This window comes from Myotis lucifugus, unplaced genomic scaffold (assembly GCF_000147115.1).
Source record: "Myotis lucifugus unplaced genomic scaffold, Myoluc2.0 scaffold_11, whole genome shotgun sequence".
NCBI classification, from domain to species: domain Eukaryota; kingdom Metazoa; phylum Chordata; class Mammalia; order Chiroptera; family Vespertilionidae; genus Myotis; species Myotis lucifugus.
Window position 1 is genome coordinate 7,483,319 of NW_005871059.1, and position 13,412 is coordinate 7,496,730.

The following is a 13,412-nucleotide window of genomic DNA, read 5'->3' on the forward strand; positions in this document are numbered from 1 at the left end:
CATGGCTCCCGGGGTTGTAGGTCACAGGGCCTTTTGGAAGAATTTGTTAATCCCAGGTCACTCGAGGAGTCCTCCCACAGGTGCCCCAACACGGAGGCATAATGTCCCACACGGACAGCTAGACCGGGAGCGTTAGCTTGCCCGGCACAAGATTGGTGTGCGAGTGAGCAGGGAATCCTCCCACTGCGGGGAAACCGTCCAGCGCCCGCCAACAGTGGCCGTAGCCTCGGGACACCGGCGGGAGCTGGGTGGAGCCGTTGCCCCCGACAGTTTGTCCAGGTGACGGGGGCGGAGACTACTCAGCCGGCCCTTGGGTCCCGGGGGGGAGCAAACGGGGCGCCAGCGGCGGGGCCATTCACGGACCTGGCCCTCTCTTGGGGTGGGAGTGCGGCTAGAGGTGGGGGGTGCGGGTAGGGGTAGGGCTCGCGCTCCCGCTGCTGCTGCTGCTGCTGCCCGCGCCCGGTCCCCGCCCGCGGCGCCCCGCGCTTCGACCCCACCTGGGAGTCCCTGGACGCCCGCCCGCTGCCCGCTTGGTTCGACCAGGCCAAGTTCGGCATCTTCATCCACTGGGGCGTGTTCTCCGTGCCCAGTTTCGGGAGCGAATGGTTCTGGTGAGTGTGCCTCCCCCCGTGTCTCCCCGGGCCCTCTTTCTGTCCCCGGCCTCCAGCCGCCACCCGGCCACCGCTTGCGGTTTCGCCTCCCAGTGGCTTATCCGCATTTAGAATTTCCGGGTGTGAAATGTCTAATTTATTGTGTAGCGTTCGGCCTGGGTAAGCATTGACTTTTCCTCCGTGTGACTGCGGTTATTGTCAGGCACGTAAGGTGGCTCTGACTTCTCAGCTCCTGGATAGTTGCACTTGCCAACTTGTATTTATCACGCTACAGTGTAACCATCCAACGAGGAAACTAGCAGAAATGAATGGACTTGTGCAGGGGCACAGGATGAGCACTGAAGCTTGCACCTTAACTGCCGCTGGAGAGGGCGTTGTCCCCTCTGCTACCGGCTCATTTTCAGCCGTTTTGCCATGAAGTGTGGTGACAACATAAATGCATGGGTATGGGAAACATCTGTTCATTTGGGCAGTCATTGGCTCTTCAATGTTAAAATGTTACCATGTGTGCCTCTAGGAATTTTTTAAAAAACGTTCTAGAATGTAGTTTAATAAAAATAACACCTTACTATATGAAGAGTATTGCCATTTAGATAGATTTTTACCTTGAGGTCTGTATAAAAATGCATGTAATTTCTTACAACTTTTAAGTGTTTCACATACCTTTCCTGATTAAATACTTTTTAAAAAATATATTTTATTGATTTTTTTTTTTTTTACAGAGAGGAAGGGAGAAGGAGAGGGATAGTTAGAAACATTGATGAGAGAGAAACATCGATTCAGCTGCCTCTTGCACACCCCCTACTGGGGATGTGCCCGCAACCAAGGTACATGCCCTTGACCGGAATCGAACCTGGGACCATTCAGTCTGCAGGCTGATGCTCTATCCACTGAGCCAAATCAGTCAGGGCGTGATTAAATACTTTAAGGTGTTAAATTCTTCAAGATAAATGCTATCTATAGAGTATATATATGCAAATTGACCCAACTGCGGTAGAAAGACTGGTTGCTATGACCCGCACTAACCACCAGGGGGAGACGCTCAATACAGGAGCTGCCCCCTGGTAGTCAGTGCGCTCCCACAGCGGGAGGGCAGCTCAACCAGAAGCCTTGAGCCAGACTCACTGCTCGAGAGCCTGGTGGTGGTGGTGGAGGTGGTGGTGGTGGCTGCGGGAGCACACTGCCCACCAGAAGGCAGCTCCTGCATTGAGCATCTGTTAATTTGCATATACTCACTGATTAGCCAATGAAAAGGGTAGCAGTCGTATGCTAATTACCATGTTTCTCTTTTATTAGTGTAGATAATACATTGTTATCATTTTGTTCAACTATGAAGATTAGGTAAATTATACATTTGGTGCTAGAAGAGGATTTGATGTTCGTTAATTGAGACCAATGCTCTGCCACAGACAACTAGTTTTGAGTAATTTTATTCTTTGCAGTGGTAAACTTTTTATTTTCTTCCAGTGAACACAGGACTTTTTGTTGTGACCGAGAACAATAAAAATACTTCTCAAACAAAACAAGATAGAGTATATTTCTGATGGTCTGTAAGTGCATTAACCCTGTAGACCTGTGGCCACCAACACCACTGGTGGTCCATGAGGTCCAAAAGGTTGTTGACCGCTGCTGTAGACGATTCTTTAATTATCATGGTTTCTCTTTGTGTCTTTTCTAAACCTCTGCTCCCCTTCCCAGTTTGACTCGTGGGCAGTCAACAGTGCCGATGAGTATATCTGGCTGTCCTTATAGGCCATGCAAAACCAAATATAAATGATGGACTGCTCAAGTGCCTCTTTTCATGTCCATTTGGATGAAATTTGAGAAGTGGCTCTAGACAATATAGAGAATGTAGGTTCAAATTAGACTGTACTAGGAGGAAATAGGAGAAATCCCTTATCCTTGTTCAACTTTCTGAGTGTCCCAGTTTTTTCTTATGTAGTTCAGTTTAAAAGGTACAAATGTGTCGTGGATCAATTAGGATACTTTCACTTCAAGGTATAGAAAAATATGTGCGATAGTAGGGGCTTGTTCTCATACATAAGGAGAATTCGAAGTAGTTGGCTCATTGATGAAATCAAAGACATAGACACTTTCTGTTATCATCAGCCTCTTGTTCCTTTGTGGTCTCATGATGGTAGCCGGCCATAACTTGACATAACCTTGTCCAAAGGCAGGAAGGCCAGTTTTTCTTATTATTCATTTCCCAGAATCTTCCAAGTTGGCATCCCCTTACATTCCATTGACCAGCATGGGTCACATGTCCATGTCCAAGCTGCAGTGGAAGCTGGAAAAATATGTATCTGACTGGTGGTGGTGGAGAAAGTAGAAGATGGGTCAGAGATGGGGCTTGAGACTGTTTCATAAGAAAAGTTACTGCTACATCTGTCTAAAATGTAAAATTATGTTTTTGATAGAGTTTTCCTCATGAAGCCTTGCTTAGGAAGTTTAGGCCCCATTGCTCAGAATAAGTGCAGATAACAAGGAATCCTTGAAGGTTGAGTCAATAGATTAAAATAGCAGCATCTTCTTAATTTTACTGTTGCCTACTCCCCCACTTGTTCTCTGCTAGTGAATGTAGTAGATCCATGTTATGTTTTAGGCACTTAGTTTTCCCTTTGAAGCTTTCCTCACTTATGTTACAAAGATATATACCTCATGTTGCTATTTCAAAGTGGGGATTAATAGCAAATGCGTGGCTGGGTTGTCTAGAATGTTCTAGTTTATGAGTTGAGCAGACTTCACAGAGGAATAGATGGAATATGAGGGGGATTTTGGTTTACATAAACTTTCTTTAAGGAAATGACAAACTAGTGGGGAAGTGAAAAAGTGAATCTGGGTAATATTTGAGGGAGGGAGAATTAGTAAAGGGAGCTGGCCTGGTCATTTCAAATGTTTCATATGCTGTTTCTGTTCGTCCCTTTAGGTGGTATTGGCAAAAGGAAAAAATACAAACATTTGTGGACTTTATGAAAAATAACTACCCTCCTGATTTCAAATATGAAGATTTTGGACCACTATTTACCGCAAAGTTTTATGATGCGAACCAGTGGGCAGATATTTTTCAGGCTTCTGGTGCCAAATATGTTGTCTTAACTTCCAAACATCATGAGGGTAAGTAACTGCAACATTTGCAAACATGGACGATGGTTATGAAGTGTAAAGTAGTTCATTTGGAAGCAGAAACTAAAGCAAGGTCATCTACACGAAACCAGAGTATTCTCTTGGGATCAACCATAAGTGGCTACTGACATTTGCTTATAACTTAAGGGACCACATGTTCCACCAATTAAGAGGCATTAGGCAGGCAGAAAGATCATACCCTCCACATAACAGAGGAGGGAAGAGATCACATTTTTGTTATAGGCATATTTAGCAATATTTCTAAAATTTGATTAAAGCTATTTGAAATGGGCTGTGGGTTGCAGGTCAAAGTTTATGATTGGAATTCTGCTCTTTCATTTCACCTCTGTAATGCATTCTGGGAAGGCATCATGGGGTAAGGCCGCTGTAGTCTTGTGTCATTACTGACACGCACGGCCGTGCTTTTGGCCAACTCTTACATGACCAAATGGTGGACAATTTGCTAGTGATGAAAGTGACACAGATTACCTGAAAGAAAAAGGATTACGGAACTGTAATGGTGCCCAGAAATATCAGAAATGGAAGACTATCTCAAAGGAAACACAGTGGTGTATTAGTCAGGGTTCTCCAGAGAAACAGAACCAATAGGAAGTATAAGAGATATAAAGAGATTTATTACAAGAAATTGACTCACACAATTATGGAGGCTGAGTGGTCCAGACACAGGAGCTGATGGTGTAGTTCCAGCCTGAGCCTGAAGGCCTGAAAACCAGGAGAGTTAATGATGTAGGTTCTATTTCAAGCCTGGGTCCAAAGGTGGAGAAATCCAATATCTCAGCTCAAAGACAAGCAGAGAGAAAGAATTCTTTCTAACTCAGCTGTTTATTCTATTCAGGCCTTCAACAGATTGGATGAGGCCCACAACATTGGGGAGGGCAATCTGCTTTACTCAGTTTATCTATTCAAATGTTAATTTCATGCAGAAATACCCTCATAGACATACCAAGGATAATGTTTAACCAAATATCTGGGTACCCTATGGCCTACTAGTCAAATTGATACATAAAGTTAATCATCACTGTGGTCCTATATTAATAGGATCATTTCCACCCATTATCATTCAACATTCAAGTATTTATAAGATCAAAGAAGCATCAATAAATTGTTATTGTTCCAACTTAATGTTAATTCACTTGGCAATTTCCTCTGCAAGATCATCTTTGCCTTGGTATAAGAAATCTTACCCTATTGCTTCCTTCAGGGGTGGGGAGGGGAGTAGGAGGGAAGAACCAAAACCACAAATCTGGCATTATCTTAGAATATTTTCCTCTTTACCCGAATTCTAGTGGCTTAATGATTTTTTCCTATAGACGTTTCTCCTATTGGATGAATATGTATGATGTGTATTTGTTTGTGAATGTGTTGATTTCCTTGCTCTTAGAACTTCTCCGAGCTGTAAGAACAAGGTATTACACAGTGAGCTTGTTAAACCAACAGATAAAGCCACTCTTAGTCATACTGTGAGGACAGATGATAAAACTCACATGTATAAACTTTCTAGGACCCATGCTGTCAGATGTTTTCATTGCTCATGGAACAGATCCTGCTGGGCTTGTTAGGCAGGAAGACCACTGTGTGAGCGTACAGTGGTGACACTGAGCTGGAGACCCATGTGGTTTCAGCACTGCTTGACCTTAGGGCCTGACAAGTTGAAACATTTTGAATCAGGGTTTAAAATATCCACACTGCACCTTCGAGACAGCATGGAAGGACCTATGTGGTTGGTAGATAATTCACTTTTAGGTAATTTAAGAAGCAACATCTTATCTTACGACTTTAGAGTAGATGAGATTACAAATGGTGGGTCAAGTATTTTAAAGTACAGACTAGAGCAGCCGTGGGCAAACTACGGCTCGCGGGCCGGATTCGGCCCGTTTGAAATGAATAAAACTAAAAAAAAAAAAAAAGACCGTACCCTTTTATGTAATGATGTTTACTTTGAATTTATATTAGTTCACACAAACACTCCATCCATGCTTTTGTTCTGGCCCTCCGGTCCAGTTTAAGAACCCATTGTGGCCCTCGAGTAAAAGAGTTTGCCCACCCCTGGACTAGAGTCTTACTCACCCCCACTCCACCCCCTCGTGAAAAGATTTATTGCTACACAAGGATCACCAGCGTTCTAAGAATCACACCATAATAAAATAACCCTAAAAGCGGGGAATCTACTTTAATCTTAGCTGTGACCTCCTAATGTTGATTGCTGATTTCATATTAGACCCAGTGCTTGCAGCTGGCGGGGACTATGACAGGGAACAGGGCAGACATGATGTCATTCCTCAAGGAGCTTATATTCTATGAGGGAAAACACAGAAGACAGATTAGACTCTACAGATCTTGTCAGTACCCTGAGAGTTACTTTTATTTATTTTTTAAATATGTTTTTATTGATTTCAGAGAGGAAGGGAGAGGGGAAGGGATAGAGATAGAAACATCAATGATGAGAGAGATTTAATGATTGGCTGCCTCTTGCATGCCCCATACTGGGGATTGAGCTGCAACCCGAGCATGTGCCCTTGACCAGGAATTGAACCGTGACCTCCTGCTTCATAGGTCAAAGCTCAACCCCTGAGCCACGCCGGCCAGGTGAGAATTACTTTTATTGTTTTATTTATTTATTTTTTAAATATATTTTATTGATTTTTTACAGAGAGGAAGGGAGAGAGATAGAGAGTTAGAAACATCAATGAGAGAGAAACATTGATCAGCTGCCTCCTGCACATCTCCCACGGGGGATGTGCCCGCAACCCAGGTACATGCCCTTGACCGGAATCGAACCCGGGACTCTTCAGTCTGCAGGCCGACGCTCTATCCACTGAGCCAAACCGGTCTCGGCGAGAATTACTTTTAAAAACCTCGATTTACCTTGTTTAAATTCTCATTTGTTGCTCATATAAAAGCAGAATATATATCATGAAAAAAAAAATTGCCATAACAGTTGTTTGTAGAAGCAGTTATTTATATACCATGGGTATGATTAGATATGTTTTTGCATTTGCATAGGTAGAGATTTACCTAAAATAAAGTGGACCTACTTACACAGGTTGTTAACCTAATTGTGCAGGCTTCACCTTGTGGGGTTCAGAGCACTCGTGGAACTGGAATGCTGTAGATGAGGGGCCCACGAGGGACGTCGTCAAGGAACTGGAGGTAGCCATTAGGAACAGGACTGACCTGCGTTTTGGACTCTACTATTCCCTTTTTGAGTGGTTTCATCCGCTCTTCCTTGATGATGAATCCAGCTCCTTCCAGAAGCGACAGTTTCCAGTTTCTAAGATGCAGCCCGAGCTCTACGAGTTGGTGAACAAGTACCGGCCGGAGGTCCTGTGGGCAGATGGCGATGGAGGGGCACCCGATTGCTACTGGAACAGCACAGGTTTCTTAGCTTGGCTGTACAATGAAAGGCGTGTATGCTGTTAGACTGCTGTAGCTACCTTAAATGTTCCTAATACATGCATAACATTTCATTCCCTTGCTTCTTGAAATATTTCCTTTCAGGCTCATGTATGATATGGGGGAGGAAATCATTATAAATAATTCTTATTAGATATATCAATATTTACTCAAAATAATCAAGAATTACAAATCAAGAGTTACAAATCGGGAGTCAAATACAATTCAGAAGTCTGATTTTAAAGTCAGACCAAAAATCACAGAATGCAGAATTTTGAAGACATTAATCTTGTGGGTCCCCTTTTTCATCTCCTGTCCTGGGACAACTCTATTTACCCATGACTGTTTCTGCTTATGTGCTCTTCAGTCCCTCTAATTGCTTCTTCTTTTCATCCTCTTACTCTTTGATAACCAGTCAGTGTCCCCCTTGTCTGTCTCCTTTTTTCCTTCATCATTCTCACCTCTTCCTGTTCTTTCCCATTGCTTTCTAGCGTGTTCCAGCCTGTCCCATTGGCACAGGGAGTTCTGACTGAGCTCTGATATTCAGGCTTAAACTAGATGGAACAAATTTATATTTGTAACTAGAAGGTACCTGGTACTGTGTTATGAAGTCAGGGAGTGTTCTGCTGTGTTCCCTGGGCCCATGAAGGGCGGGCAGACAAATACTCTGGATAGGCCTTGATATTTAGAACAGCAGTTTCTTCAGGTACCCCTTCCAATGGGAAAGACTGGGAGCCATCCACTTCAATTTGTGAATCAAAACGGGGTCCCCTCTCAGTAGAGAGGTGCTGGAGGTACCACCTCTTATGAGAAACAATATTGTAGGATATTTCATACCACAGTGAATTTCATGATTGCAAGTCGACTTACCTGAAATGTTTCAGTATTAGGCACAATTGTATGAGAAAGAGATGAGATGATTCAGGCAATGGTGAGAAGAATGTCTTCATTGTGAATTCAGTTTTGGGTATCATTCACAATATTGGGGGCAAGCTTCAAAAAATAGTGTAATACTCTTATTCGTGCTGTATGTGCTGGGCACTGGACTAGGTGTGTTATATAAATTTTTCTATTCTAATGAGAGCTGAAGAAATTGTTCACTCAGAGGAATTAGGTACCTTGCTGTAGGATAGGAAGCTTAGAAAGTGAGAGACAGGACTATAGGCAGCCCAGGTCCATTTGACTTCAAAACCATGGGCTTTGTATTATATTACACATTTATTAGTGCATTTTTAGGAGTAAATTTCAGTCAGACCGCTTTTCAGTGACATTTCCTCTTGTGTTGAAAAATTTTATTTTGTTTTTAAAAAGTATGTTTTTCATTCCAGCCCAGTTCGGGACACAGTAGTCACCAATGACCGTTGGGGAGCTGGTAGCATCTGTAAGCATGGTGGCTACTATACCTGCAGTGACCGGTATAACCCAGGACATCTTCTGCCACATAAGTGGGAAAACTGCATGACAATAGACAAGTTTTCCTGGGGCTATAGGAGGAATGCAGGAATCCGTGACTACCTTACAATTGAAGAATTGGTGAAGGTACAGTGAAATGTCTAGTAACAATTATGGTAATATTCTTAATAGTGTGGGTGTGTGAGAATCATTTTTGTTTGTATAGCTCAGTGGCTTATAAATACAGGGCACTGTTCTGTCTTCCATGCTTGTTCTCCTAGATAGTGACCAAATATTCATGTATAAACCCATAAATACAACATATTAATACATTTGTGATGGAATTGCTTTATCTCTCTAAAAACTATATGTATTCTTATTTATTTTTTTTAGCAACTTGTAGAAACAGTTTCATGTGGAGGAAATCTTTTGATGAATATTGGGCCCACTAAGGATGGCACCATTTCTCCAATTTTTGAGGAGCGATTAAGGCAAATGGGGACCTGGCTAAAAGTCAATGGAGAAGCCATTTATGAAACCAACACTTGGAGATCCCAGAATGACACTGTCACCCCAGATGTGTGGTAAGTTATTCTTGTTATCAGTGCTATCTGATAAAAGAAGGCACTTAAATTTTCTCAGAGATATAAAGAGAATAGGATAAAAGAGGAAATTGGATGAATGCCTTTCTATACAAAACACTTTCCAAACTTTATTTTCTGTGAAGAGAAGGGGAAGCATGTTTTTGAACACTTACTGTTTAGCAAATTGAGCTCAAATCATCTCTAGATACCTCTTAATAGTTGACACATTTTAGTGAAAAGTAGTCAACTCTTATAAAAATTATAAGCCATTTAGAAAATTGAAAAACCTTGAGTGGTTAATCCAAAAGAGAGACTTCTCTTTAGTCAGTTAATTCTAACATTTGCAGATGTCTTATCACATCAAATTAGCAAGCAAGAAGTGCCAAAGGGCATGAAAAAATATTAAAAATCAGCTCCAATAACAGCACTAGTTGATTAAAATAATTGTAACTTGTTTATAGTATCCAAGTAAATCTAAACCTTAAGTTTCTTTAAAATGAATTATCTTAACTTGATAATTTTTCTTTTTGCTGTATTTTTCTTTAAAAGCCTTGCCTCAGGCCCCTATCTGAGTTTTGGAAGGTTCTGTGGGCCAATGAGAACCTGAATCAGACTCTGCATATGTGATGGTTTCTAATGTGAGGTTTTATATATACACTAGAAGCCTGTTGCACGAAGATTCGTGCAATAGGCCTTCCTTCCCCTGGCTGCCGGCACCCAGGACCCAGCGAGGCTTGGCTTCTCCGCTGCAGCCTCTTCAGTCTTTAGTCTTCAGTCTTCAGTCTTCACTCCGGCTGGAGCCTTCAGTCTTCGCTCTGTGCCTGCATATGCAAATTAACTACCATCTTTGTTGGGTTAATTTGCATAGTTGCTCTGATTGGCTGGTGGGCATAGCGGAGTGACACCAATTTGCATGTTTCTCTTTTATTAGTGTAGATAAGAGTAGTATGAGTGGAGCTCTAAAAATTCACCTTGTGTTGCTACCAAAGTGAGTATAGCTGATCAAGTATAATTCAAAAGATTAGACTAACTGTTCTTTGATTTCACTTGAATTGTGACTTAAAAAATTGTTAGCACATTGAAGAAAATAAACTAAGGCAATGCAGACAGAAGCAACCTGTTGTAGAATTTTAGAACTTTGGGTCTGTGAGAAGCCATAATGAGAACTCAGTACTGAGCCTTCATTTCACAGAGCCCAGTTTAAATCTGGTTGTGGAATTTTTTTCTGTACTTATATTTGACTATGAGAGTGTCTGATCTGGGACTTCACAATCATTAAGTTATTCCATCGAGTTTTCTTTATTATAATATGTAAAGATAAGCCTGGCCAGTGTGGCTCGGTGTTTGAGTGGCAAACCATGAACCAGGAGGTCATGGTTCGATTGCCGGTCAGGGCACATGCCTGGGTTGCAGGCTCAATCCCCAATAGGGGGTATGCAGGAGGCAGCTGATCAATGATTCTCTCTCATCATTGATGTTTCCATCTCTCTCCCTCTCCCTTCCTCTCTCTAAAATCAATAAAAACATATCTTTAAAAAAATAAATAAAGATAAAAAGTCAAGGCATTCGACAAGGCCTATAAAGCCCCATGTCTGGCTCCTACCAATGTCACCTACCTGAGGTGGCCCTGCTCTCCCCCTCCTCACTGTGAGAGCTCTTTCCCTCTTGGTAAATATTTACCAAATGGAAGTATCTCTATAAATAACTCAGACCTGACCTATAAATAATGAGAAATATTACTATGCTTCCTCCCCTTTTAACCAGGTACACATCAAAAGCTAAAGAAAATTTGGTCTATGCCATGTTTCTCAAATGGCCCACATCAGGACAGCTGTTTCTTGGCCAACCCAAAGCTACTCTGGGGTCAACAGAGGTAAGAGGGAATTTTATCTTTATTGTTCCTTTAAATTGTTAACTAGAATATCCTGATAAAAACATAACTTTTAACTTTAAGGAGATCCTTATATGTGTTCTTCTTATTTACCCATAAGAGTAATTTTAAAATGAGCTTCATTAATGGCAATATTTGGCCAGAACCTTTGAAAATTTTTTTTCATTTCCCAGAAAACTAAACTTATAAAGCAGATAAGTCATCTCCTTTCACATCAATGTAAAATATTCTTCCTCACAGTTGTTTTATGTTGTTCGAGTTCACTGTATGCATCCGAAATGATTCTTCATAAAACTGGAATTTGTATTCTTCCCCTGACATCCCACCCAGAACACATTAGAATAAAAGGAAGAAGTCTTAGCCCTACTATGTTAAGTTCATAAAATACTTTCGAGAAAGTTAAAGGTTAATCTAATAGTTATAACCACTAAGTCTGGTATTGAATTCATTTTGATATATTTTATAGCTTATTTTAAAGAAATCAACAATTTTCTTGGAGGTGAATTGTCCACATGCTTCTCCTTGCATCATATTTTCATACTTCATTTCTAACGCTTATGGTTGATCAGGCCAAAAAGAAGATGGAGTTGAAATCTAATGTTTAATTATAGCTTGTGAACTACTAAATAAAAGTAAAAAATGAATCTTCTGTCTACAATGCTTTTAAGGAATATCAACCACCCCTTCTCAATAAAGTGGGCGAGTCACAGATATACCTGGAGACATTTGTGTGTGTGTTTTAATTTCAGGTTAAGCTACTGGGACATGGACAGCCACTTAAATGGATCTCTTTGGAGAAAAATGGCATTATGGTGGAACTGCCACATCTCACCTTTCATCAGATGCCTTGTAAATGGGGCTGGGCTCTAGCACTAACCAACGTGATCTAATGTGCAGCGGAGTGGTTCATGCTGCAGTTACATCTAAGACTAGAAAATATCAGGTTTCTATAATTATAGCACATGGAGAAAGCAAATGTAAAATGGGTCAAGAAAAGTCAAGTACTTATTTAGGCAATACAGTCCCTTTCCCCTCTTACTCCTTAAATTACCCATGTAACTGTTGTAACTCTCCAGTGACCTTGTGTTCAGAACAGGCCTCGCCAAGATGCGCCACTTTGGAATGTATTCTTTTGAGCTGAAGGCAATTGAGACTCTGAGGCTCATGAGAAACTTTTATTTCTCCCTTAAGGAATTTAAATTTGGGGCCTTGCCCATAGTAAGAGTTATCACCAGAGATACATTTTTGGTGTTTTTTTTTTAAAAATATATTTCTCACCATTTTAATGTTTCAAGTAAACTGACAGATCTACAAAGTAAACAAAGAATATCTTAAAAATCTTTGACAGGATATTTAATTTTGTTAGAATTAATATAGAAATTAATATTAAAAACAAAGGAGAAAACACATAATTCCAAGAATAGTGTTGTTACAAGCCTTCTTGGGTCAGTTAACAATCTTTACCATCTCCACTTAATTCTGCAATCACAAACCTTGCACATGTTCTCCCACTTTATTTAAGACATTTTTGACAAATGTCAGTCATCGCTGTACACATCGTGGAAAGAAATAACTTCTTATGACCTTTCTATAATAGGGCAGGACAAACTTCAAAGTACTGAGCATCTGATTTTCTCTTCATCCTGCAAAGACCTCCCTCCCTCTGAAGCCTCCATGGGACTTCCCTTACTCCTCAACCTTAGCTCAGAATGTCATAAATGCCTCATTTTAACTTCCTGTTTCTGAACCATCATGTGTGTGGAGTTCTCATATGCACGCATGTGATTAAATTTGATTATCTTCTCTTATCTGTTTCATGTTGATTTGATTAAACCAGCTGGAAGAACCTAGAAGGGTGGAGGAAATTTTCTCTCCCCCCCATATTTGCTGTTAAAGTCTCTCCACAGTGAATTTAATTTCATGTGCAATTCAGAGTTGGAAATTTTTGTTTTAGAGTAGCTAGCAGTTGGTGTTAAGGACTGAATTGTGTCTGCTTCCAAATGTTGAAGCCTTAATCACCGGTGCGACTATATTTGGAGGTGTGGCATTTAAGGAGATAATTAAGTTTAAATAAAATCAGGGGTGGGGGCCCTAATCCAATATGACTGGTGTCCTTATAAAAGGAAGAGTCACCAGGGTTGCACAAGCAGAGAGGAAAGACCATGTAAGGATACAGTGAGAAGGCGGGCCCTCTGTAGGCCAAGGGGAGGCCTCAAGAGAAACCAAACCAGATGACACCTAGAATTGTCCGCCTTCAGAACTGTGAGAAAATAAATTATTGTTGTTTAAGCTGCCCAGTGGGTGGCATTTTGTTATGGCAATCCTAGAAGACTAATACAACTGGAAGGTATATAATAAATTTGGCCTAATATATATATATCCAATGCTTATAGTAAT

The 13,412-nt window shown here is 41.1% G+C and overlaps 1 protein-coding gene across 1 annotated transcript in view; it reads left to right on the forward strand.

Annotated features, from left to right (window-relative positions):
- FUCA2 (alpha-L-fucosidase 2) overlaps positions 1–12,823 on the forward strand; it is a 17,141-nt gene extending 4,318 nt beyond the window's left edge. The window contains 8 exon segments of the mRNA XM_014451962.1: positions 421–451; positions 453–611; positions 3,538–3,725; positions 6,820–7,159; positions 8,477–8,687; positions 8,934–9,124; positions 10,889–10,997; positions 11,765–12,823. Coding sequence (XP_014307448.1) covers positions 421–451; positions 453–611; positions 3,538–3,725; positions 6,820–7,159; positions 8,477–8,687; positions 8,934–9,124; positions 10,889–10,997; positions 11,765–11,905 — 1,370 coding nt within the window. The 3' untranslated portion in view covers positions 11,906–12,823.
- Positions 12,824–13,412: the final 589 nt, after the last annotated feature.